Raw genomic sequence first — 23,624 nt, 5'->3', positions numbered from 1 at the left:
TTTGAATCCGAAGAAGAAGAATAAAATTCATTAGAATAATTTTTTTTTATTCTTAAATTAAGTAATAAAAAATAGAGAAATAATTAAAGAATACAATCCTTGTCGAATTAGCAAAGATTTTGGTTCGAAATCCTTTCATTTAATTAGTCAGCCCCGCCTTTTTCTATGCTCTGATTTCTGAGGCCTGATTTAGCTTGGGTACCCCTTTAAATTGAATTTCTATTTTTAAAAATAGGGTTTACCAAATTTTTAATGACTCTGAGGTTCAACCCAATCCATCTTTTCTTTCTTTTTCCTTCCGATACTAAAAAAAGATTGAAAAGGATAAGATAAAATTTTGTCATATCACGAAGAAATCTATCCCTCCCATAGCAATAACTAGAATTAAAAAAAAGGGAATGACAAAGCATCCGGGAATAAACGATTAATTTCTATCAATAAACCTGCTAAAGCACCAAACCATAGAGTACTTAGCACGGGTGCTACAGAGAGATATGTTTTTATATCCCGCATTGAAAATCCTCCTTCCTTGTTGGAATACATATATGATCATAAACTTATGCTATATATAAACTGAACCATAATCGACGAAATTTTCCGAAATTGTCCTATCCCTAAAAAATAAAAAGATGACCCCTTCTTCCTATATATTATCAAGGAAAAGTAATCTTTCTTTTATAGGCGAAATTCTATTGGATTTTAGCTGTATATAATTCCTTAATTATATGAGACCAAAAAGAAGAAATGACACGAGGGTTCTATATATAGATAGAGAAAGAATAAGAAAATTATGATGTGGAAAAGAAGACAGGAATTGTGTACAATGGCATTGCACAACAATTTAATTTGGAAAAGGGATGTAGCGCAGCTTGGTAGCGCGTTTGTTTTGGGTACAAAATGTCACAGGTTCAAATCCTGTCATCCCTACCTATTACTTCTTTCTTCTTTATAGGCAGTAGCAACGAGATCAATTAAAGTAAAGTGGGTATAACTGGAATTTGTGGAGACTATACGTACGTGAGATACATTAGGAATAGAAAAAGATTTTCTTTTTGAATGAATGAAAGCGCTCTTAGTTCAGTTCGGTAGAACGCGGGTCTCCAAAACCCGATGTCGTAGGTTCAAATCCTACAGAGCGTGATTCCATCTATCTTATGTCGAAGCAGAGTAAAATAATTTAACAAAATTGAATTGTAACTCCAATTTGACCTCCTCCAGACCAGAGAGGAGGTCAATAAAAAAAAAAAAATGACTCAATCAAAGATCCAACTGATCCCCACGCCTGTATTGCAAATACGCAGTCACGAATAATCCCGCTAAAGTAATAGGAATTAGGCCTAAGACGATTCCAAATAGAAAAACTTCAATCATTTCGATTTGTTCGGGGGGATAAAAAAAGAGGTACGATCTATCCCTAAATAGTACTCTAAATTATCCACGAATCTCAATGACCAAGAAAAGAATTCCTAATTAGTCTGGAAAAGAGTCGTAGAATATCAGGAATCCCAAAGAAAGATTTTGCTTTTCTGAATTATTATTATTCAGTCAATTCAAATAAGACGTATCTTGTTCAAGCCAATAAATAGAGCTGGGGTTATAGTTAAAGCAGCCAGTAGAAAACCGAAATAACTAGTTAAAGTAAGCATGAAAGAGTTAAATTCCATTTATTTTTTTTTACTACACTACATATGTTGGTAAAGCATTTACCTAAGTTATGGAAAATTCATAATTCATCAGTTATTTTAGATAATACTAAAAAACAAGATAGAGTGAGATACAGAAGTGTAAAAGAAAGTGGATTCATCAGATGATACATGAGTCCCTAATTTCGAATCAAGAGATTTGTTATGGAATTTTTCAATTGAGTAAAGTAATAATATTAAGAACTAGATCATATAACCCCATTGAATGAAAAAATGAAATTGGATTTTCAGGGAAATTTCGGAATAAGAGATAAATAAACAATTGAATTTGAAAAAAAAACTTCTTTCTATTTTGGATAATTTCTTTTTCAATAGGACCCTCTTTTTGGACTGAACGATCGAATATTCCCCTATTCCTTCTTATTTTAATTTTAACTGATTGTATTCTATATGGAATAAGAGGAGAAGAAAAGCATTCCACGACCTCCCGAGGGTCTGTTAAAAAAAAAAGAAAGCTCTTCCTTGAATTTACTTTATTTTTATTCCTTTTTCGAACTCCAACCAAAGTAGATTCGAAGACGAGTCACTTCAATTATCCTTTTAAGTTCTATTCTATCTTCTGTCTTTCCCTATTTCATCTCGTAAAGTTCCACGCTCGCAGTTTGGTCAAGAAAGTTAGACCTAATCCAACAAACAAGACAAGGATTAATTACGAATTATGAAAGGATAAATTTCACATATATATACTTGTCCTTGTATTGTGTCAGTATGAGAATATCCTTCCTAAATTATTTATCCAAACCTATTGATCATTAACTTAGATTTTCCCAAGATTTTGGCTGCTATTCCGAATTACTCTATTATTCCGAAGCCAAGGAAAATAAATAGAACCTACAAAAAAGGGGTTTTCTATTGACGCCTTGAATAACATATAGCTTACCTATAGACAAAAAAAAGTAATTATGTTTCGGAACCAGGCAAAACCAGATTGCTGTGCCATAGGAAGGATAGCTATACTAATTCGGTATACTCAAAATACACCTTTGGTACAAAATTGACAATCTCACAAGGATGAAATATCAGTAATTTTCTATTTACTGGTTGATCCCATCTTTTACGGAATCAATTCCTTTTTTGAATGTACAAAAATTTTGGGAGTTCAGCATGTCTGGAAGCACGGGAGAACGTTCTTTTGCTGATATTATTACCAGTATTCGATACTGGGTTATTCATAGCATTACTATACCTTCCCTATTCATTGCGGGTTGGTTATTTGTCAGTACGGGTTTAGCTTATGACGTGTTTGGAAGTCCTAGGCCAAACGAATATTTCACGGAAAGCCGACAAGGAATTCCGTTAATAACCGACCGTTTTGATTCTTTAGAACAACTCGATGAATTTAGTAGATCCTTTTAGGAGGCCCTCAATGACCATAGATCGAACCTATCCTATTTTTACAGTGCGATGGCTGGCTATTCACGGACTAGCTGTACCTACTGTTTTTTTCTTGGGATCAATATCAGCAATGCAGTTCATCCAACGATAAACCAAATTCCAACTATAGAACTATGACACAATCAAACCCGAATGAACAAAATGTTGAATTGAATCGTACCAGTCTATACTGGGGTTTATTACTCATTTTTGTACTTGCTGTTTTATTTTCCAATTACTTCTTCAATTGAGAGAAAGAAAGAGACTAATAAGAATTCTCTTATCCCATTTGGAAAGATACCATCCTTATAACTACCCATGACTGTTTTTGTCTCTAGCATGACCAATTGATAAAATGTGGAGGAAAGTAGGGGAAATGGCCGATACTACTGGAAGAATTCCTCTTTGGCTGATAGGTACTGTAGCTGGTATTCCTGTGATTGGTTTAGTAGGTGTTTTCTTTTATGGTTCATATTCTGGATTGGGTTCATCTCTATAGTAATCGGAGGGACCAGATTGTAAACATGAAAAAGTAGGAGCTTAGCGGGTCCTTACCCCCTTTATCTGATTAGAGCGGAAAGGACCCGCGGAATTTTTACTCTTATAACGCGAATTGAATCTATTCGATTCACTCTTATGAAGCAACAAGAAAAAGAGATCACTCGAGGATCCAATATCTTATTCCACAAAGGAAGTATCCTGAAAATCCTTGATTTAGTTTCGAGTAATAAACTAATAAAACCTTAATCAAAACTATTCAACTAGCCTAAAAATAAAAAAAAAACCTTCAATGGAAGAGTTTACTTTTTTTTGCAAAATTTCTGTAAGTTTGAAGTTAAACTTAATTAAACAAGCCAAGCAATTCTATTTGCTTACAATCACAAGAAATTTGTCCCCCGCCATATTTTCTTCCCCTCTGTTTGTCCACTACCTCGGCTAAACCTAAGCAAAAGAAAAAGAGGCCCAAGAGACAGACCCGAATAAAGAAGAAATAGTAAAGTAATCTTTGACGAATTAGGAAGAAAAAGGATTCTTATTTTGATACAAGAAGAATCGGCACAAGAAAAAGCCTTTTTCTTGTGCCGAATAGACGATTAAGAAGACCTGCAATCCCTCGAAAGAAATTTAAATTTTATTGTTCTCGCCTTTGCCTTGGATTCTCTTCTTTTGCATGAGATATAAATAAGGAATTCCAGACATCTCGTAAACAAAAAAAAGTCTAAACAAAAAAAGGATTTCCAAAAAAGATCATAGATAATTCTAGCAATTGCCAATAAATCGAGGCTTTTTACCAACTTGATGGTAAGAAATTCCGGGACCTAGAAATTCATTTCGTACAATTGAACCTTTTCAAACTGTTTCTTTTTGAGAACCAAAAAAACTTGTGCCAAAATAACGGATGCGAAGAAGAACAAAAGGCCTTGGACACGTAATGGATCCTGAAGCACGATTTCTGCGTCCCCCTGACCAAAACCTCCCACATTAGGATTGCTTGTTAATGGTTGATCAATCTTGATGGATTCCCCCTCTGAAACAAGAAGTTCTGGTCCGGGAGGTATAATATCAATCACTTGGCGTCCATCTGATGCATCAACTATGGATATTTCATACCCCCCTTTTTCTTTACGTAGTATTTTTCTTACTATACCTGTTGACGTAGCATTATAGACTGTATTGTTACTCTTGCTACCATCAGGATAGATCTGTCCTCTTCCTCGGTTTCCCCCTACATATATAGGATATTTTAAGAAATGAGCATCTTTCTTCGTAGCAGGATCAGGGGAAAGAATGGGAAAGACAATTTCACTATATTTCTTACCGGGAACAGGGCCTATCACAAGAATATTTTTTTTATCGGGACGATAACTCTGAAAAGCAAGATTTCCTATCTTTTCTTTTAACTCAGGGGAAATACGGTCGGGCGGCGCTAATTCAAATCCCTCGGGCAAAATAAGAACAGCACCTACATTCAACCCTCCCTTTTTTCCATTAGCAAGAACTTGTTTCAATTGCATATCATAAGGAATTCGAAGAACTGCTTCAAATACAGTATCGGGAAGCACAGCTTGGGGAACTTCAATATCGACGGGCTTGCTAGCTAAATGGCAATTGGCACATACAATTCGCCCAGTTGCTTCTCGTGGGTTTTCATAACCCTGCTGCGCAAAAATGGGATATGCATTTGAAATAGATGTCCGAGTTATTACGTATATCATGATCGATACAGAAATCGATCGAGTTATCTGTTCCTTTACCCAAGAAAAAGTATTTCTATTTTCCATGTCCAATCACAGATCCCAGAATTTCTACAATAAATTAGATAGGTAGCTAAGCTAATCTAGTTCCCTATACACGAATTTGTTGGCATTCTACTGCAACAGTTGTACTGCAATGATGAATACCTTAAAGCAGGTATAAATAGAAAGAATTTTGGTAAAATGGAAAAGGGCTTTCTTTCTAAAGAAAGATGCTAATTTGATTAATATTAATATCGGGAGATCAAATGAATTTATGCTTCACTAATTGAATGATAAATGACTACAAGCGAAGGAGATAGACGGTTTAAACAAAAAAAGACCCAAAATTTCAAACATGTATCTAGAATTACTGGAAAACTACAAACAAAAATAGTGAAAATAAGCTCATTAGGAGCCCATCCAAAATCGTTATAGACCCAACGAATTACTAGTTCCCAACCACGGGTGGAGTGAAATCCAACAAAAAAATCAGTAACTAAAAGAATAAAAAAAGCTTTTATTGAGTCATTTAAATTATAGAAGAATTCCTGAACCCAAGAATTCAAAATGACAAGTTCCTCTTTACCCAGAAAAAAAGAACCACTTAGAATAGCCAAACAGATTATATTTGTCGAGAAATGCAAAATGATATGGAGATGATCCTCATTATTTATTTTGACCCATTGTATTATTTCCTTGTGTATTCCTGTAGGAGGTTTTTGTACATGTGTCTTTAGTTTCCCTTTTATCATCTCGTCCAAGAGAGAAAGTTCTTCTAATTCTATGAATCTTTCTAGAATCCTTTTCTCTTGAATATCAGTTAAGAGAGTTTCGGATTGCCTGGTATTCCACCAATTCTTAATCCAAAGTTCCAGACATTTGTTAAATGAGGAAGAGACCCCCCAAGGCAAAAGTACGATAAATACAAGATATAGTAAAGAAGGCAATGCTTTCTTTTTTTTCATTTTTGATCTGTAAATGGAGTTGTTAATGAATATGCTTCATTCGCTGACTCTATTCCATTCCCTGACTCTATATGATGATATTTCTATTTCATGATATTTCTATTTCTTTGAAGCAAAAACTCTATAGGTTTGATACCCTGTATCTATTCTTCTTTTTTGTATATTAGTGGAATTTCAGTGCATTGGGTTCTTTCTTAGATCTAGATGGAATGAAATAGTGAAATAGAATAAAAAAAGCCCTTTCGGGTGAAAATGGAAGAGAAGAATAGTATGCAATATATCTAACTTCGACAAAAAAAATTTAAAATAATTTTATCTTATCCTCGTTTGTTCCTTCCTTTAGATAAATACTTAAAAATCCCCTTACAATAACAAATCCAATTTCGAAGGGACTTCCTCCCCATGTTGAGAAAACTTTTCTTCTTCCAATTTATCTTTTCTTCATTCAATTCAGTTCAAAAAAGATACCTCAAAATACTTCAATTGGTACGCGCAAGAAATAGGCCAATTCGGCAGCTTTTTGTTCAATTTCTCGTGGAGTAAAAAACTTATCATCAGTACGAGTCAAGGGAATGATCCCCTGGCCCCGGATTTCCATATAAAGAATACGACGAGGATAAAGACCCTCTTTAACCTGAATTCTAATTGATTGGATATCCCGCATAAGGAATCGAAGGAAGACGCGACGTTTTATTCCAGGGAATCCCCAACGAAAAATGCAAACTATTCCCTCTTTTCTATCGAATCGGTCATAACCACTACCTACATTCCACAAAATAGTACACCACAGGTAGGAGCTAATGAATAGGCCTGCGATTCCGTAGAAAGACATCACGACCCCCTGCGGAAAAAAAAGAATTTCTTGAGATGGAAGTATAGATATAATATTCTTACCAAGATAACTGGAAGTCCCAACCAATAAGAATCCTAGTGAACCTAGAAAAAGAATACAGGCCCAGAAAAAATTACTCCTTTTTCGAGAACCTTTTAGAAGTTCTACCCATATGTGTTCTGATCGCCAATTCATATTAGATATACTAAATCCAGCAGCGGTCGATTGAAATTGAGAGAATAAGCTAAATAATTTTGCCTTTACTTTTTTTGATTCTGAAATCGCCTTCAGCAACTAGTACTCCTGTGAAATAATAGGTTAGATACATTGACTTTCTATTCAAAAAATATTCGTTGATTCAATTAAAATAAATAAAAAAAAACTCGCTATACCAAGCTCTGCATATTCATGCATTTATGCTCGTAGCCTATATCTGCATCCATAGCCGTTTTTCATTTGTGTGTAGAAAGTGTGTGTAGAAAAAGTCACATACCCTACCATATTATATTACTTACACTAAAAAATACTAGACAATCTTTTTTTTTTGCACATAAAGAAATAAAGAAGTCATTGCAATTGCCGGAAATACTAAGCCTACTAAAGGCACGAAAATAGAAGGTAAGTTTAAATCCGTCATGGAATAGGTGTCTCAATTCAAATTTACTATTTCTATCTAGTCGAAAAATATCTTAAGATTCTTATGATATAATTAAGTATATCTATTATAAGGAATATTGACTATTGTATTTTTTTAGTTTGCAAAATATTCTGTAAAAAAAATGATAAGGATAATAAGAAAATTCCAAAAAAGGAGAACTAATTAAAAAGATTTTTTTTATTTTCCCATCCTCATGGCCTTTCTATCTTTCTAATCTAATTTGAAATTGGATTCAAAAGAAAGCGACTAGAATTTACTTCCTGCATACATACTTCTCTAGAAGCGCATACAATAATGCGTGGTAAAGGCAGAAAAATAGTATATTCAATCAAAATCAAAGGGCAAATTATCTTACCTACTATAGATCCCCTACTACCCTCTTAAGATCCCCTACTACCCTCTTAAGATCCCCCCTACTACCCTCTTAGACTTTTAAAGGCGATATACCACCCAAAGAAAGGGTATGAAAATGCCGGGTGGTGTTAGCTTTTCGACGAAGACCCGTCCTGTGCCGCGAAGTCCTGTTAGTAAGACCCCGCGCAATAATGGATTATAGAAGAATAGTATTCAAAATACTGCTCTGGACGCATATAGTAGCATTGCGATTCCTAATCTTTTTTATTTATGAATATGAACAGAAAAAATTCATTGTATCGTTGGGTCGGAGCGGAGGTTTGGTCCAGAAAAATTAGGAACAAAACGTCTACTCTACCACACTGAAGTCTATAGCGCTGTATTTCCACGAAAGTATAATTCTTACCATCAGGATACGCTCCTTTCAACGTCTCTCCGATGGGTCCAGGTTCTATGTCCAATCCCAAATCAAGGATTTCTCGCTCTTGATCGGAGTCATAAACTAAAACTACCTTTTTATCCTTTTTATTAAGGTTATAGAAAACTTCCTTATCTAGTTCTAGCATGTTGACTCACGATTACGCCTGTTAAAAGTTTCAAACGTCCTCTTTTTTGAAATTGAAAGAGAGTCTTATAAAAAGGTCTAACTTCCAAACTATGTCTTTTTTCATTCATTCTCCTTTAGTTTTTTTCTCTATCTAGAAGTGGAATAGAATAACCCGGTTGAAGGGTAATGATCATACGTCTGTAATGCATTGTACGGCCCAGAATAGGTCCTATTCTTCTACCTTTTCCAGGTAGTCGATGGCTATTCACAGCTACCACCTTAATCCAAAGAAGAGTTTGAACCAATGCTTTATTTCTGTCTTAGTGAATCCCGATTCGACATTAAAAGTATATTGATTCTTTCCCAATAAACGAAGACTTTTTTCTGTAAATACTGCGTATTTGATTCCATTATCATATGATACTACTATATTTTATTATTTTCTTTTTATTTCTTTATTGTATTATACCTTAATATATATATATATTCTAGATATATAGAATAGACGAATCTCGATTTGTCAAGTCTCATGATCATATCATGATCTATTTTTATTCGGCTCAATCTTTTTTATAAAAAAAAAGATTGAGCCGAGTTTAATTGCAATCAATTAGAAGAATAAAGAAGAATTACTGCATTTCATAACTTATTTTTTTCTCTTTTTATTTCGTTTATTTTTTTTTAGACCTTCTTATCGATAGTATCTACCGGCTCGAACTCGAATTTGATCGCCTTCCATACTTCACAAGCTGCGGCTAGTTCAGGACTCCATTTGCAAGCTGCTCGGATAATTTCATTACCTTCGCGAGCAAGATCACGCCCTTCGTTACGAGCTTGTACACAAGCTTCTAAAGCCACTCGATTAGCTGCTGCACCAGGTGCATTCCCCCAAGGATGTCCTAAAGTTCCTCCACCAAATTGTAATACAGAATCGTCCCCAAAGATTTCGGTCAGAGCTGGCATATGCCAAACATGAATACCACCTGAAGCTACCGGTATAACACCTGGCATGGATACCCAGTCCTGAGTGAAAAAGATACCGCGAGCACGATCTTTTTCAATAAAATCATCGCGCAATAAATCAACAAAACCTAAAGTCATTTCGCGTTCCCCTTCTAACTTACCTACTACTGTACCGGAGTGGATATGATCTCCCCCAGACATACGCAATGCTTTAGCTAATACACGGAAATGCATACCATGATTTTTCTGTCTATCAATAACTGCATGCATTGCACGGTGAATGTGAAGAAGTAAGCCATTGTCGCGGCAATAGTGAGCCAAAGTAGTATTTGCGGTGAATCCCCCGGTTAAGTAGTCATGCATTACAATAGGAACCCCTAATTCTCTCGCAAATACAGCTCTCTTAATCATTTCTTCACATGTACCCGCAGTCGCATTCAAGTAATGCCCCTTGATTTCACCGGTTTCGGCCTGTGATTTATAAATAGCTTCGGCACAAAAGACAAAACGGTCTCTCCAGCGCATAAATGGTTGTGAGTTTACGTTTTCATCATCTTTGGTAAAATCAAGTCCACCACGTAGACACTCATAACACGCTCTACCATAATTTTTTGCGGATAATCCCAATTTTGGTTTAATAGTACATCCCAATAAAGGACGGCCATACTTGTTCAACTTATCTCTTTCAACTTGGATACCATGAGGCGGGCCTTGGAAAGTTTTTGAATAAGTAGGGGGAATTCGTAGATCCTCCAAACGTAGAGCACGTAGGGCTTTGAACCCAAATACGTTACCCACAATGGAAGTAAACATGTTAGTAACGGAACCCTCCTCAAATAGGTCTAATGGATAAGCTACATAACAGATCCATTGGCTGTCTTCCCCAGCAACAGGCTCGATGTGATAGCATCGTCCTTTGTAACGATCAAGACTGGTAAGTCCATCAGTCCAAACAGTTGTCCATGTACCAGTAGAAGATTCGGCAGCTACTGCAGCCCCTGCTTCTTCGGGCGGAACCCCAGGCTGAGGACTTACTCGGAATGCTGCCAAGATATCAGTATCCTTAGTTTCATACTCTGGGGTGTAGTAAGTCAATTTATAATCTTTAACACCAGCTTGAAATCCAACACCTGCTTTAGTTTCTGTTTGTGGTGACATAAGTCCCTCCCTACAACTCTTGAATTAAGAATTCTCACAATAACAGGGTCTACTCGATGTTAATTAGGCGTAAATGAAACTTTAGCAAAAATCTCGTAAAACAAAAAGGATATTCAATTAATATAATATCAACTCATTAAAGAAAATTGAGGGCATGCTTAGGTTAATGAATATGTTTCATTCATATATAATGCGTACACCCTGTGTATGTTCTATCCTATAGGAATTCCACTATAGGAATTCGATAGGAATTGAGTTGTTGTTATGGTAAGTTAACACGGTTCGTTATTAAACCATGGATTTGATTTACCAAATCCATCATTATTGTATACTCTTTGATAGGTATAGCGCAACCCAAATTAATCCCTAATCCTTATTTTACAAGTTCTTAATAGGTCTCTTTTCTTATTTGGAATGCAAATACCTAACTAAATACTAATAAAATTCTTTGTTGACAGCAATCTATGCTTCACAGTAGTATATATTTTGTATATCGAAGTCCTAGATAGGAAAGTAGAGTAGGCACAGATCCTCCACAAAAGGCAAAATGTATATGAAAAAAAGATTGATTGAACTTTCCAACGGACTCATTCCATGAGTAAACGATTGAATGGGATTCGCTTGGGCAACGAAATCAAGTCCTGGTCCCCTTTTCTCTCTTATTGAATTAACTAATTCATTTCCTTTTTACTTTTGGATTTTTTTTGATTTGATTTGGCATTATTCAACAATAAAAAAAGAAAAATTTCGACAAATTCCTTTTTTTTAATTATGTGATAATTATGAGAACCAATCCTACTACTTCTCGTCCCGGGGTTTCCACAAGTGAAGAAAAAAGTACAGGTCGTATCGATCAAATTATTGGACCCGTGCTGGATGTCACTTTTCCCCCGGGCAAGTTACCTTATATTTATAACGCTTTAGTAGTCCAGAGTAGAGACACTGCCGATAAGCAAATTAATGTGACTTGTGAGGTACAACAATTATTAGGAAATAATCGAGTTAGAGCTGTAGCTATGAGTGCTACGGACGGGTTGATGAGAGGAATGGAAGTGATTGACACGGGAGCTCCTCTCAGTGTTCCGGTCGGTGGAGCTACTCTCGGACGAATTTTCAACGTTCTTGGGGAGCCTGTTGACAATTTGGGTCCTGTAGATAGTAGTGCAACGTTCCCTATTCATAGATCTGCGCCTGCCTTTATCGAGTTAGATACGAAATTATCCATCTTTGAAACAGGTATTAAGGTCGTCGATCTTTTAGCTCCTTATCGACGTGGAGGAAAAATAGGACTATTTGGGGGGGCTGGAGTAGGTAAAACAGTACTGATCATGGAATTAATCAATAACATTGCTAAAGCTCATGGGGGCGTATCCGTATTCGGTGGAGTAGGGGAACGGACTCGTGAAGGAAATGATCTTTATATGGAAATGAAGGAATCCGGAGTAATTAATGAAAAAAATATTGAAGAATCAAAGGTAGCTCTAGTCTATGGCCAAATGAATGAACCACCGGGAGCTCGTATGAGAGTTGGTTTAACTGCCCTAACTATGGCAGAATATTTCCGAGATGTTAATAAGCAAGACGTGCTTTTATTTATCGATAATATCTTTCGTTTTGTTCAAGCAGGATCAGAGGTATCCGCTTTATTAGGGAGAATGCCCTCCGCAGTGGGTTATCAACCTACTCTTAGTACAGAAATGGGTTCTTTGCAAGAAAGAATTGCTTCTACTAAAAAGGGATCTATAACTTCGATTCAAGCAGTTTATGTACCTGCGGACGATTTGACCGACCCTGCCCCTGCCACAACATTTGCACATTTGGATGCTACTACCGTACTTTCCAGAGGATTAGCTTCCAAGGGTATTTATCCAGCAGTAGATCCTTTAGATTCAACATCAACTATGTTACAGCCTCGGATCGTTGGCAACGAACATTATGAAACTGCGCAAAGAGTTAAGGAAACTTTACAACGTTACAAAGAACTTCAGGACATTATCGCAATTCTTGGCTTGGATGAATTATCGGAAGAGGATCGTTTAACTGTAGCAAGAGCAAGAAAAATTGAGCGTTTCTTATCACAACCGTTCTTTGTGGCAGAAGTTTTTACTGGTTCTCCAGGAAAGTATGTTGCTCTTGCGGAAACTATTAGGGGATTTCAACTAATCCTTTCCGGAGAATTAGACGGCCTACCTGAACAGGCTTTTTATTTGGTGGGTAACATCGATGAAGCTAGCACGAAAGCTATAACCTTAGAAGAGGAGAACAAATCGCAGAAATGAAATTAAATCTTTATGTACTGACTCCTAAGCGAATTATTTGGGATTGTGAAGTGAAAGAAATCATTTTATCCACGAATAGTGGCCAAATTGGCGTATTACCAAACCACGCCCCTATTAACACAGCAGTAGATATGGGTCCTTTGAGAATACGCCTCCTCAACGACCAATGGTTAACGGCGGTTCTGTGGAGCGGTTTTGCGAGAATAGTTAATAATGAGATCATCATTTTAGGAAATGATGCGGAACTGGGTAGTGATATTGATCCGGAAGAAGCTCAAAAGGCACTTGAAATAGCCGAAGCTAACTTGAGTAAAGCTGAGGGTACGAAAGATTTGGTTGAAGCGAAGCTCGCTCTCAGACGAGCTAGGATACGAATCGAGGCTGTCAATTGGATTCCCCCATCCAATTGAAGACAATCCAGTGGTTTATAGTTGATACAAAGAAAAAGGGAAGAGGGGTAGAAAAAGTTATTAGATAGCGAAGCGAAGTAAGTCCAATGCTATCTAGTAATTTTTCTACCTACTTACCTACTATTGGATTTGAACCAATGACTCCCGCCGTATGAAAGCAATACTCTAACCACTGAGTTAAGTAGGCAATTTATCACCACAAAGGAAGACCCATTACTTCGATCGATTATATATTGAATCCCTTTTCTAAGCAATACCGCTCTGTTATTGGTCTGTTATATACTAAATACTAAACTAAATACTAAACAGATACAGATCAAAGGGATATCCTCTGGCATTAGAAAATATTCATCTTGACAAGAAATTCTCTATATGTTAAGATATCTCTGATAAGGGCTATAGCTCAGTTCGGTAGAGCAACTCGTTTACACGTGCGCCAATGCTTTTCAAAGGAGCTTATTATGCAATGAACATAATCGATCTTATTGCAAAATCAATGTCTTACTTCATAGATTCGAGAGAATAGGAGAACAGTAGCCTGACAAACAGTCGGTTCAGTCCGATTCAGGTGCCAATTCAGGTGCCTAATCAAATAGAACCCTTATGGATTTGCTAGTTGATAAGGTAAATATCCAGCCCACTAAATGCTAGGCGTAATGAGGATAAGGGCCTCCAAAAAACTTCTTTTCGTTCTATGAACTTTAAGGTGTATGAAGTCTCATAGTTAACTCTTGCAGTGGAACGATAGAGACTCCATTTCACTTAGGTTGATTTAATTTAGACCAGAGGCAGACCTAAGTCAAGGTAATCCTCCTTTGAAACACTTTGGTATTGCTCCTAGATAGATCATAATACAAAAAATCAATCAGAGCACAGGGAGCCATCTCATTATCTTTCCGTAAAGAAAAACTATGGTGGACTAACTGATCTTTAAATCAGTTTATGAAAGAGCCCAATGCAAAAAAATGCATGTTGGGTCTTTGAAACAGTTCAAATCATTTCGATAATAATCCGTTTGATCTGTTTTACCGAGAAGGTCTACGGTTCGAATCCGTATAGCCCTAATATGCCCTTTTTTCTATTTTAGGATCTCTATCCTATGTTTTCTTTAGTTTAGTATAGTTTTCATTTTCGCATTAGTATTTGTTTATAGACTGGATAGGCGCCTGCGACATAGAATAGAGATAAAAGCATTACCAAAGGCTCATTCATCGAAAATCAAAATCATACAGACAGGAAAAGAAAAACGAAAAATAGAAAAAATAAAGTAAAGAGTAAATAAGAAAACAGAATATTCTGTCTCATAGTTCTGAAATAGAGTTCTTTATTTTTATTTTTATAGTATTACTTCTCATTATACTGCATAGATTAGTCCTACTATCTTAATTAGGTTCTAATTATTCTAATTAGTAGTATTCTCATTTTTATTTAATAGTCTCTTATTATTATTAAATAGTAAATAAAGGATAGAGCTATTCTTTTTTTATAGAGATTCTAGAGAAAGCGAGACAAAGTGAAACGATAAAGTTTTCTTTATATAAGAATTAGATCTACATACACCATATCTAAATAGAATGGAAATCCAAAAGAAAGGGAGTTGGGATTCCATTGGATGAATCTTTAAAGAAGATGCAGCACAGAGGAAACAAAGGCTAAACTAAGCGCTTTTGTTTGAACAAAAAAGATTCTTGTTTCACCGAGGAAAAGAGAGAAGTTCTGGATAAATTGACAATGCTGAATTGAATTGACTAATTTAAGTTCCGCCTATTCCACATTAATGGGAGTACATTATGTTTCTGCTTCACGAATATGATATTTTTTGGACATTTCTAATAATAGCAAGCCTTATTCCTATTTTGGCATTTTCGATTTCAGGGCTTTTAGCCCCGGTTAGTGAAGGACCAGAGAAGCTTTCTAGTTATGAATCGGGTATAGAACCCATGGGAGGGGCTTGGGTACAATTCCGAATACGCTATTATATGTTTGCGCTCGTTTTTGTTGTTTTTGATGTGGAAACCGTCTTTCTATACCCTTGGGCAATGAGTTTCGACGTATTGGGTGTATCCGTTTTTATCGAAGCTTTGATTTTCGTGCTTATCTTAGTTGTCGGTTTAGTTTATGCATGGCGAAAAGGAGCCTTGGAATGGTCTTAACTGAATATTTAGACAAAAAAAAAGAAGGAAAAGATTCTATTGAGACAGTTATGAATTTGATTGAGTTTCCCTTACTTGACCAAACAAGTTCCAATTCTGTTATTTCAACTACACTAAATGATCTTTCGAATTGGTCAAGACTCTCCAGTTTATGGCCCCTTCTATACGGTACCAGTTGTTGTTTCATTGAATTTGCTTCATTAATAGGTTCACGATTCGATTTTGATCGTTATGGATTGGTACCAAGATCAAGTCCTAGGCAAGCAGACCTAATTTTAACAGCCGGTACGGTAACAATGAAAATGGCTCCGTCTTTAGTGAGATTATACGAGCAAATGCCTGAACCAAAATACGTCATTGCTATGGGAGCCTGTACTATTACAGGGGGAATGTTCAGTACGGATTCCTATAGTACTGTTCGGGGAGTTGATAAGTTAATTCCTGTGGATGTCTACTTGCCGGGCTGCCCTCCTAAACCGGAGGCAGTTATAGATGCCCTAACAAAACTTCGTAAGAAGATATCGCGAGAAATAGTTGAGGATCGAACTCTATCTCAAAATAAAAAAAGATGTTTTACTACCAGTCACAAGCTTTATGTTAGGCGCAGTACTCATACAGGAACTTATGAGCAAGAATTGCTCTATCAATCACCATCGACATTAGATATATCTTCTGAAACTTTTTTAAAATCCAAAAGTCCAGTACCTTCCTACAAATTAGTGAATTAGGAGGGGGGGGCTCTTTTGTGTAGAAAAAGAAAAAGCAGAGCAATCTTTCAAACTTGCATCCGAAATGGGAAATATTTATACAAAGAGGGAGAGATGAAGACAATGCAGCAGGGTTGGTTATCTAATTGGCTAGTCAAACATGAGGTGGTTCATAGATCTTTGGGCTTTGATCACCGAGGAATAGAGACTTTACAAATAAAAGCAGGGGATTGGGATTCCATTGCTGTCATTTTATATGTATATGGTTATAATTATTTACGCTCCCAATGTGCTTATGATGTAGCACCCGGTGGATCTTTAGCTAGCGTGTATCATCTTACAAGAATACAATACGGTATAGATAATCCAGAAGAAGTCTGCATAAAAGTCTTTGCCCAAAAGGATAATCCTAGAATTCCGTCTGTCTTCTGGATTTGGAGAAGTGCCGATTTTCAAGAACGCGAATCTTATGATATGGTGGGAATCTCTTATGATAATCATCCGCGCCTTAAACGTATCCTAATGCCTGAAAGTTGGATAGGCTGGCCCTTACGTAAGGACTATATAACCCCCAATTTTTATGAAATACAAGATGCTCATTGAATGATAAGAAATTCGTGCTCACTTATACAACACAACTCCAGATTTTATTCAAGTCAAGGAATATTTTTAGGTTCTTTTCCTAGATGAAACGGAATACCTATTTATAATTAATTCCTATTATACAAAAGCATTCCAGATAGACTGAGCCAAAAAAGGGTTTCATTTGGATTCCCCTATTTTGAAAATCACATATTAATTTCCTTCATATGAACAGAAAAATAGGATGACTCAAAGAAGTTCTCTACCAGGAACTTTGTATCGCGCACATGACTTAGCACAACTAGGAAAATAAGATAAGATAAAGATAAGCAAGACTAAAAAAATATTCGTCGGAATAGTGGAATACAAAATAAAGAAACGCAAAAAAATAAAGGGGAACCTAATCTCACCCCCTTCCTTATCATAAAGAAAGGGTATATTTTAAAACTTCTCTAAAAAGAAGTGCCTCTATATTTATATTATAGATTTATCCACTTAGATGAATAAATCATACTCTATCTATATTATATATTATTAATAAATATGTATCACAATCCATCTCGAGGTATTTGGATCAATACCTATTCGGTGGATCTTTTTTTTTCTCTGCCAGGAACCAGATTTGAACTGGTGACACGAGGATTTTCAGTCCTCTGCTCTACCAACTGAGCTATCCTGACCTTTTCTTGTGCATCATCCTAGTAGAGTATTTGTATCTATGTCAATTAAAAGGACTAAAAAATCAATTAAAGTATTTCAAATTCAAAATTTGAAAGGGGGGGGGTAGCCCTATGCATTGTGCATGGTTTACTTAAATAATACTTAAAAATAGAGTGAATAACCAAGATTTCTTGCCGATACTCTAATAAAAAAGAAATCTATTCAATGAATAGGATAAGATCCATTGAGTTCTCTTCGCATTCCTTTCCTTTGTGAAAGAGTAGAATGAGAAAGCTAATGAATCTTAAACCCATTGATAAAAAGAAAAAAAAAGAGGATTTGGGGATAGAGGGACTTGAACCCTCACAACTTAAAAAGTCGACGGATTTTCCTTTTACTAGAAATTTCATTGTTGTCAGTATTGACATGTAGAATGGGACTCTCTCTTTGTCCTCGTCCGATTAATCCACTTTCTTTTTAAAAGTTCTCAAAACTTTGAATTTGAATTGAAGAATTTGATTATTCAATATTCGAATGGAGTGGATTCACAATAATTCAAAATAAAATTATGATATGAGTTTTTTATTTCATAATCATTTCGAATTTTATTTTGAAATTTTAAAAAAGATAAAGAACCTATATTATAATATGAGTTCTGTGATTAATCGTTTGCTATGTCAGTATCTATACGTGTTTATTAAATGTATAAAGTATAAAACCCCTCTTTCTCTAATTTAGAATTAGAAGGAATTCCACTAACAACACAACGTAATTAACTCGATTCGTTAGAACAGCTTCCATTGAGTCTCTGCACCTATCCTTTTCCTTTGTATTCTAGTTCGAGAATCCCTTCTCAAAACACGGATTTGGCTCAGGATTGCCCTTTTTTAATTCCAGGGTTTCTCTGAATTTGGAAGTTACCACTTAGCAGGTTTCCATACCAAGGCTCAATACAATCAAGTCCGTAGCGTCTACCGATTTCGCCATATCCCCACTTCCCTCTTCTTTGAGACCAGGATTCCTTGTGTAATTTCATCCATCTCTTAGTTTTTTTTTTGAATCATTGAGTTCATCACTCAACGTAGTCTAGCAGTTCAGTTCGACTCTATTTGAGAGACCCCGCTTGCTTATTGCAATTCTGAATTACATTGATTCTATCCTTGATGTATTTGCAATTCAATCCGAATCAATATATCCAAAACTTTTTATCTCCCCCACCTCCCGTCTTACTTTTTTATAGTATTCGAAATTATACTATAACGCTGGATATTTATTCTTTTTTTCTAATCAGAATTATCAATTTTATTTACTCTGACTTTATGTTCCCCTTAGTGAAATATTAATCCTCAAATTATTAACAAATAATAAAGTCTATAATGATCGAATGAAAATACCCATAAAGTCTATAATTTTCTTTTTAAATATCCTATAGTTAAGCATATCAAGCTAACTTTATCTTTAAGAAGTTTTAGTATTTTTTTATTTAGTATTTTTTTATAAGTAGAACTTCAAATTTAGAACTAGTTAATAGCTAAGAGTAATAACTAATATCTGAGATTTTACGGATTTCCTATACTATACCTATTTCTATTTGTTACACTATTTCCGTTATGTAAGCCCACTTAGCTCAGAGGTTAGAGCATCGCATTTGTAATGCGAGGGTCATCGGTTCAAATCCGATAGTCGGCTTTTTTTTTCTCTATCGATGTTCTACGAACAAGAATCTCTTTTTTTCCGAATTAAATGGAGAATCCAGGATCTTTTATGTTTTTTACCTTACTATTTTGCTAGATACAAAACAATAAAATAAATAATATATATACAAAAAATACAAAAAATACAGATTTTGATGAAATTCCATTTTTTGTGGTACTTTAGTTGATTTTACTCTGTTTATCCTGTAGTTTAATTCAGTTTTAATTTCGATGTATTCTGTAATGTAAATACAATGAAATTAATTGTGTAAAATGAAATTTCAATAAAAAAAAGGAGTCTTCATGTCCCGTTATCGAGGACCTCGTTTAAAAAAAATACGCCGTTTGGGAGCTTTACCAGGACTCACTAGAAAAACACCTAAATCCGGAAGTAATCTTAAAAAAAAATTCAATTCTGGGAAAAAGGAGCAATATCGTATTCGTCTTCAAGAAAAACAGAAATTGCGTTTTCATTATGGTCTGACAGAACGACAATTACTTAGATATGTACATATCGCTGGAAAAGCAAAAAGGTCAACAGGCCAGGTTTTACTACAATTACTTGAAATGCGTTTGGATAATATCCTTTTTCGATTGGGTATGGCTTCAACCATTCCTGGGGCCCGCCAATTAGTCAACCATAGACATATTTTAGTTAATGGCCGTATAGTCAATATACCAAGTTTTCGTTGCAAACCCCGAGATATTATTACTACGAAAGATAACCAAAGATCAAAAGGTCTGGTTCAAAATTATATTGCTTCATCGGACCCGGGGAAATTGCCAAGCCATTTGACGATTGACACATTGGAATATAAAGGACTAGTAAATAAAATCCTAGATAGGAAGTGGGTCGGTCTCAAAATAAATGAGTTGTTAGTTGTAGAATATTACTCTCGTCAGACTTGAACTTAATGAAAAAAGGAAAGGTTCATAGAATTTTCTTCCCCTTCCCCTTTCCCCGAACTAAATAGCCCTAAGACCATTACCATTAATTCGTATTTTCCCATCAACTAGCTAAAATTGATTAACCCTAGGATTAGGATCCTTTTTGCTTTTTTCCTCTATGTTTACATACCACAGTAATTTGCTATAGAGAATTTTTAATTTCTATTAAATAAAAATAAGATAATATAAGATATTATTACTGGAATAAATTGCTATTTGATTTGATACATTGTGATCCTTAACGTTGATGAATTAAGAAAAACGGAAAGAGAGGGATTCGAACCCTCGGTAAACAAAAGTCTACATAGCAGTTCCAATGCTACGCCTTGAACCGCTCGGCCATCTTTCCTACATAACTTATTATGGAAAATAAACTGAGTGAATAGCGAGTTTTCTTATTCCTGCAGTACAGGTACAACCGCAACCGCTCGGGGGTTCCCTAGTTCTATTGGAAAAATTCCTTTTGATCTAGGTGGAAGGATACAGGATTTTTTACTAGAAATTGCGCTCGCTATAAAATAAAAGTTTTAATTTAGGTTTTCCCGCAACTAAAGAAAAAGAGAATGCAAGAATTCTTCTTATTGCATAATAAAATAAAGAAACCTTAGAATTCCGTTTGCATAAGATACGCTACACCATTGAAATCAAAAATAGAGTATGAGACAATTAATAACTTTGAAAACACGAAATAGTTGATGACATAAGTTGTTGTTCAGAAATAGGAAAGTGGAATGAAATCCAGTCTTAGTCAAATATTGCATATCTCTTCGTGTCCAAGCAGAAGGAAAAGGATACAATTTGAGCTGAGCGGAAAATCCATATCTCTCTTATCCATTTAAAACATATGGATTTAGAGCATATGGATCAATCTATTTATAATTATAAGAATCGAATGTGTTTGTTTTTATGTTATTTTGTGAAGGAATGAAAACAATTCTATATAGAATGGCTTGGGAATTATGCCTAGATCCCGTGTAAATGGAAATTTCATTGATAAGACCTTCTCAATTATAGCCAATATTTTATTGCGAATAATTCCGACAACCTCAGGAGAAAAAAAGGCATTTACTTATTATAGAGATGGTGCGATTTGACTCTTTTTTTTTTTGCTTTTTTTTAGACCTACCTATACCTCAGTCTTAGGAAAAAGAAAAGGGGTTGGCATAGAGAGAACCAAATTTGTAAAGCAAGCAAACCCACGCTTCGGGAAGGTGAGGCGAACTAACAATTCCTTCCGTCGTGTATCCTCGATTGATGCGGCTTCAGATACTTCAATTGTAGATTTGAGTATTGAGCGAAAGGTTACACCTACAGGATATGGTATGGTATGGATTACAGGCCACTCTATTAGTATCCGTAGGCAGCATAGGGGAGAAAAGCACTACACCTAGAAATAGGAATCAACAAGAGAAAAACTTTGGTAGAAATTACCCCTTTCCTGATCGGTATCAGGGCTGGGAAGAATGGTTGGGATAACAAACAACCATCAGGTTTGTACTTTGGATACCCCTATAACCATCAAAGATCGTTGAAGTAGCTAATTCCTCTAAATAGGAGGCGTTGAGAACAAAGAAATTATTGGAGCTATCGTTTTCCTCTAGCATTAATAGAATTCATTGGTGTTAAGAAAAACCTCTTGTGGGAAGGTTGGCTAGAGATTTCTTGGAAAAATACCAGCCCCTTTCGGTTCATAATGAGACGGGACTAATTCTATTTTGATTCTATAGATTAAGATTATTTCGCTTAGTACTATTATGTACAGAAGGGAGGAGCCGTATGAGATGAAAACCTCATGTACGGTTTTGGAACGGAGATTTTTTGAATAGAATGAACGACCGTAACGGATGTTGGCTCAATCCGAAGGAAATTATGCGGAAGCTTTGCAAAATTATTATGAAGCTACGCGACTAGAAATCGATCCCTATGATCGAAGTTATATACTCTATAACATAGGCCTTATACACACAAGCAATGGAGAGCATACAAAGGCTTTGGAATATTATTTCCGGGCACTAGAACGAAACCCCTTCTTACCGCAAGCTTTTAATAATATGGCCGTGATCTGTCATTACGTGCGACTATCTCCACTATAGAAAGACAAAAAAAGAGAGGATCAAATTTTCTAGTAAATACTGGAAAAAAGGGCTTTCTACATAGGGATCGTAAAAACAACGATTTTTCCCTATCAGCTGTAGGAAGGAAGGACACTTCACGAGAATCAAAAAACGAAGAAAGTATGGCCTATACTACTACTCTATGGATAAAGTTTCTCAAATTGATAGAGAAAGCACCGTAAAGATCAATTAGTGAGCGACTGGGTCGATACAACTAAAAAAAACTGCTTACTTATCCCATGATATGGGGCAAAATTTAGGAATCCGCTTATGTAATAGAGCCGATCCACTAAGGGATTAAGCAGCGGTGTAGTATCAGATCCCAAAGATAGTAAGTTCTTTTTTCTTTCTTATGGAAAAAAGTCTTTTTCAAGGATTCTATAGAGATTTCATATATGAAACCGGGATAGTTACCTTTCAGAAAATTTGAACGAAGGCTCTATATCTATCTATGCTTCATTCTTCTGAAGGTGGGAAAAAAGATCAAACTAATTATTGAGAAAAATTAGGGTTTGAAACTTAGGTAATTAATTTCTTCTGCTTAACACAAGAACAAATTGGATCGATTTTTGATAAATCGAATTCAGTTAAGATAGGGGAAATTAAGATAGCAATTTCTGAGCCGTATGAGGTAGGAAACTCTCAAGTACGGTTCTAAGGGAAGGAACTGCCTATTCCGACCGAGGAGAACAGGCCATTCTAGAGGGTGATTCGGAAATTGCGGAAGCTTGGTTTGATCAAGCTGCTGAATATTGGAAACAAGCTATAGCGCTTACTCCGGGAAATTATATTGAAGCACAAAACTGGTTGAAGATTACGAAGCGCTTTGAATTTGAATAAGACCATGCTCCTTTTTTTTCCTAAAATGGATGGTTTGGTTGTTGATCCATTAATCAAATAAATTAGGTCGTAAGATCGAATCAAGAATTTCATTATATCCATTTCTTATACCTTCTATTTTATAAGATATTTCATAAGAATAAACCATAGGGATAGGGTCTAGAATAGAAGTAATAAAGTGAATAAAAAAAAGGGGGCCAATCTAAATATTGCTAATATATTAGAACCATCTTATTAATAATTCTAATGAGTTATCTTGGAATTTAGAATCAAATAAAAAATAAAAAACCCTATATTATGCTCAAGGAAAGTAGATATAGATAGGAGCTTATGCCCTAAAAAAAAATACACTAGTTTCTTAAATTTAAAATAAAAAAGATTTTTTCTTACGCCGAGAAATATTTGTTTTTTCAAGATAAACAATGTCCGTTAGGCACCTAACCTTT

General features: G+C 35.5%; 3 protein-coding genes and 5 non-coding genes across 8 annotated transcripts; 5 read left to right on the top strand and 3 right to left on the bottom strand.

Annotated features, from left to right (window-relative positions):
• Window positions 1-853: 853 nt before the first annotated feature.
• TRNAP-UGG lies at window positions 854-927 on the top strand. The gene has a single exon. It is a non-coding gene; the product is annotated as a tRNA-Pro (tRNA).
• Window positions 928-1,066: 139 nt separating this feature from the next.
• Window positions 1,067-1,140, top strand: TRNAW-CCA. The gene has a single exon. It is a non-coding gene; the product is annotated as a tRNA-Trp (tRNA).
• An 8,107-nt stretch (window positions 1,141-9,247) lies between these two features.
• LOC123421966 (ribulose bisphosphate carboxylase large chain) lies at window positions 9,248-11,103 on the bottom strand. The gene has a single exon (XM_045107631.1). The coding sequence runs from the start codon at window positions 10,789-10,791 to the stop codon at window positions 9,352-9,354; it is 1,440 nt and encodes a 479-aa protein (XP_044963566.1). The 5' UTR covers window positions 10,792-11,103; the 3' UTR covers window positions 9,248-9,351.
• An 89-nt stretch (window positions 11,104-11,192) lies between these two features.
• Window positions 11,193-13,162, top strand: LOC123421965 (ATP synthase subunit beta, chloroplastic). Its single transcript, XM_045107630.1, has one exon. The coding sequence runs from the start codon at window positions 11,574-11,576 to the stop codon at window positions 13,068-13,070; it is 1,497 nt and encodes a 498-aa protein (XP_044963565.1). The 5' UTR covers window positions 11,193-11,573; the 3' UTR covers window positions 13,071-13,162.
• Window positions 13,163-13,863: 701 nt separating this feature from the next.
• On the top strand, window positions 13,864-23,548 carry LOC123421969 (photosystem I assembly protein Ycf3). The gene is made up of 3 exons (XM_045107633.1): window positions 13,864-21,307; window positions 22,067-22,294; window positions 23,018-23,548. Exons 1-3 carry the CDS (start codon window positions 21,184-21,186, stop codon window positions 23,176-23,178), a joined length of 513 nt encoding a protein of 170 aa, XP_044963568.1. The 5' UTR covers window positions 13,864-21,183; the 3' UTR covers window positions 23,179-23,548.
• TRNAF-GAA lies at window positions 17,530-17,602 on the bottom strand. Its single transcript has one exon. It is a non-coding gene; the product is annotated as a tRNA-Phe (tRNA).
• Window positions 19,199-19,271, top strand: TRNAT-UGU. The gene has a single exon. It is a non-coding gene; the product is annotated as a tRNA-Thr (tRNA).
• Window positions 20,487-20,573, bottom strand: TRNAS-GGA. The gene has a single exon. It is a non-coding gene; the product is annotated as a tRNA-Ser (tRNA).
• Window positions 23,549-23,624: the final 76 nt, after the last annotated feature.

The sequence above is a fragment of the Hordeum vulgare genome, unplaced genomic scaffold (genome assembly GCF_904849725.1).
Source record: "Hordeum vulgare subsp. vulgare unplaced genomic scaffold, MorexV3_pseudomolecules_assembly, whole genome shotgun sequence".
NCBI classification, from domain to species: domain Eukaryota; kingdom Viridiplantae; phylum Streptophyta; class Magnoliopsida; order Poales; family Poaceae; genus Hordeum; species Hordeum vulgare.
This window is presented reverse-complemented; position numbering and strand designations above follow the sequence as displayed.

Excerpts from the sequence above, each read along its gene's own strand:
- LOC123421965 (XM_045107630.1), top strand. The coding sequence starts at position 11,574 with ATGAGAACCAATCCTACTACTTCTCGTCCCGGGGTTTCCACAAGTGAA.
- LOC123421966 (XM_045107631.1), bottom strand. The coding sequence starts at position 10,791 with ATGTCACCACAAACAGAAACTAAAGCAGGTGTTGGATTTCAAGCTGGT.
- LOC123421969 (XM_045107633.1), top strand. The coding sequence starts at position 21,184 with ATGCCTAGATCCCGTGTAAATGGAAATTTCATTGATAAGACCTTCTCA. Across the intron at positions 21,308-22,066 it reads ATTTACTTATTATAGAGATG|GGATGTTGGCTCAATCCGAA; the intron begins GTGCGATTTGAC and ends AACGACCGTAAC. Across the intron at positions 22,295-23,017 it reads TATGGCCGTGATCTGTCATT|ACCGAGGAGAACAGGCCATT; the intron begins ACGTGCGACTAT and ends CTGCCTATTCCG.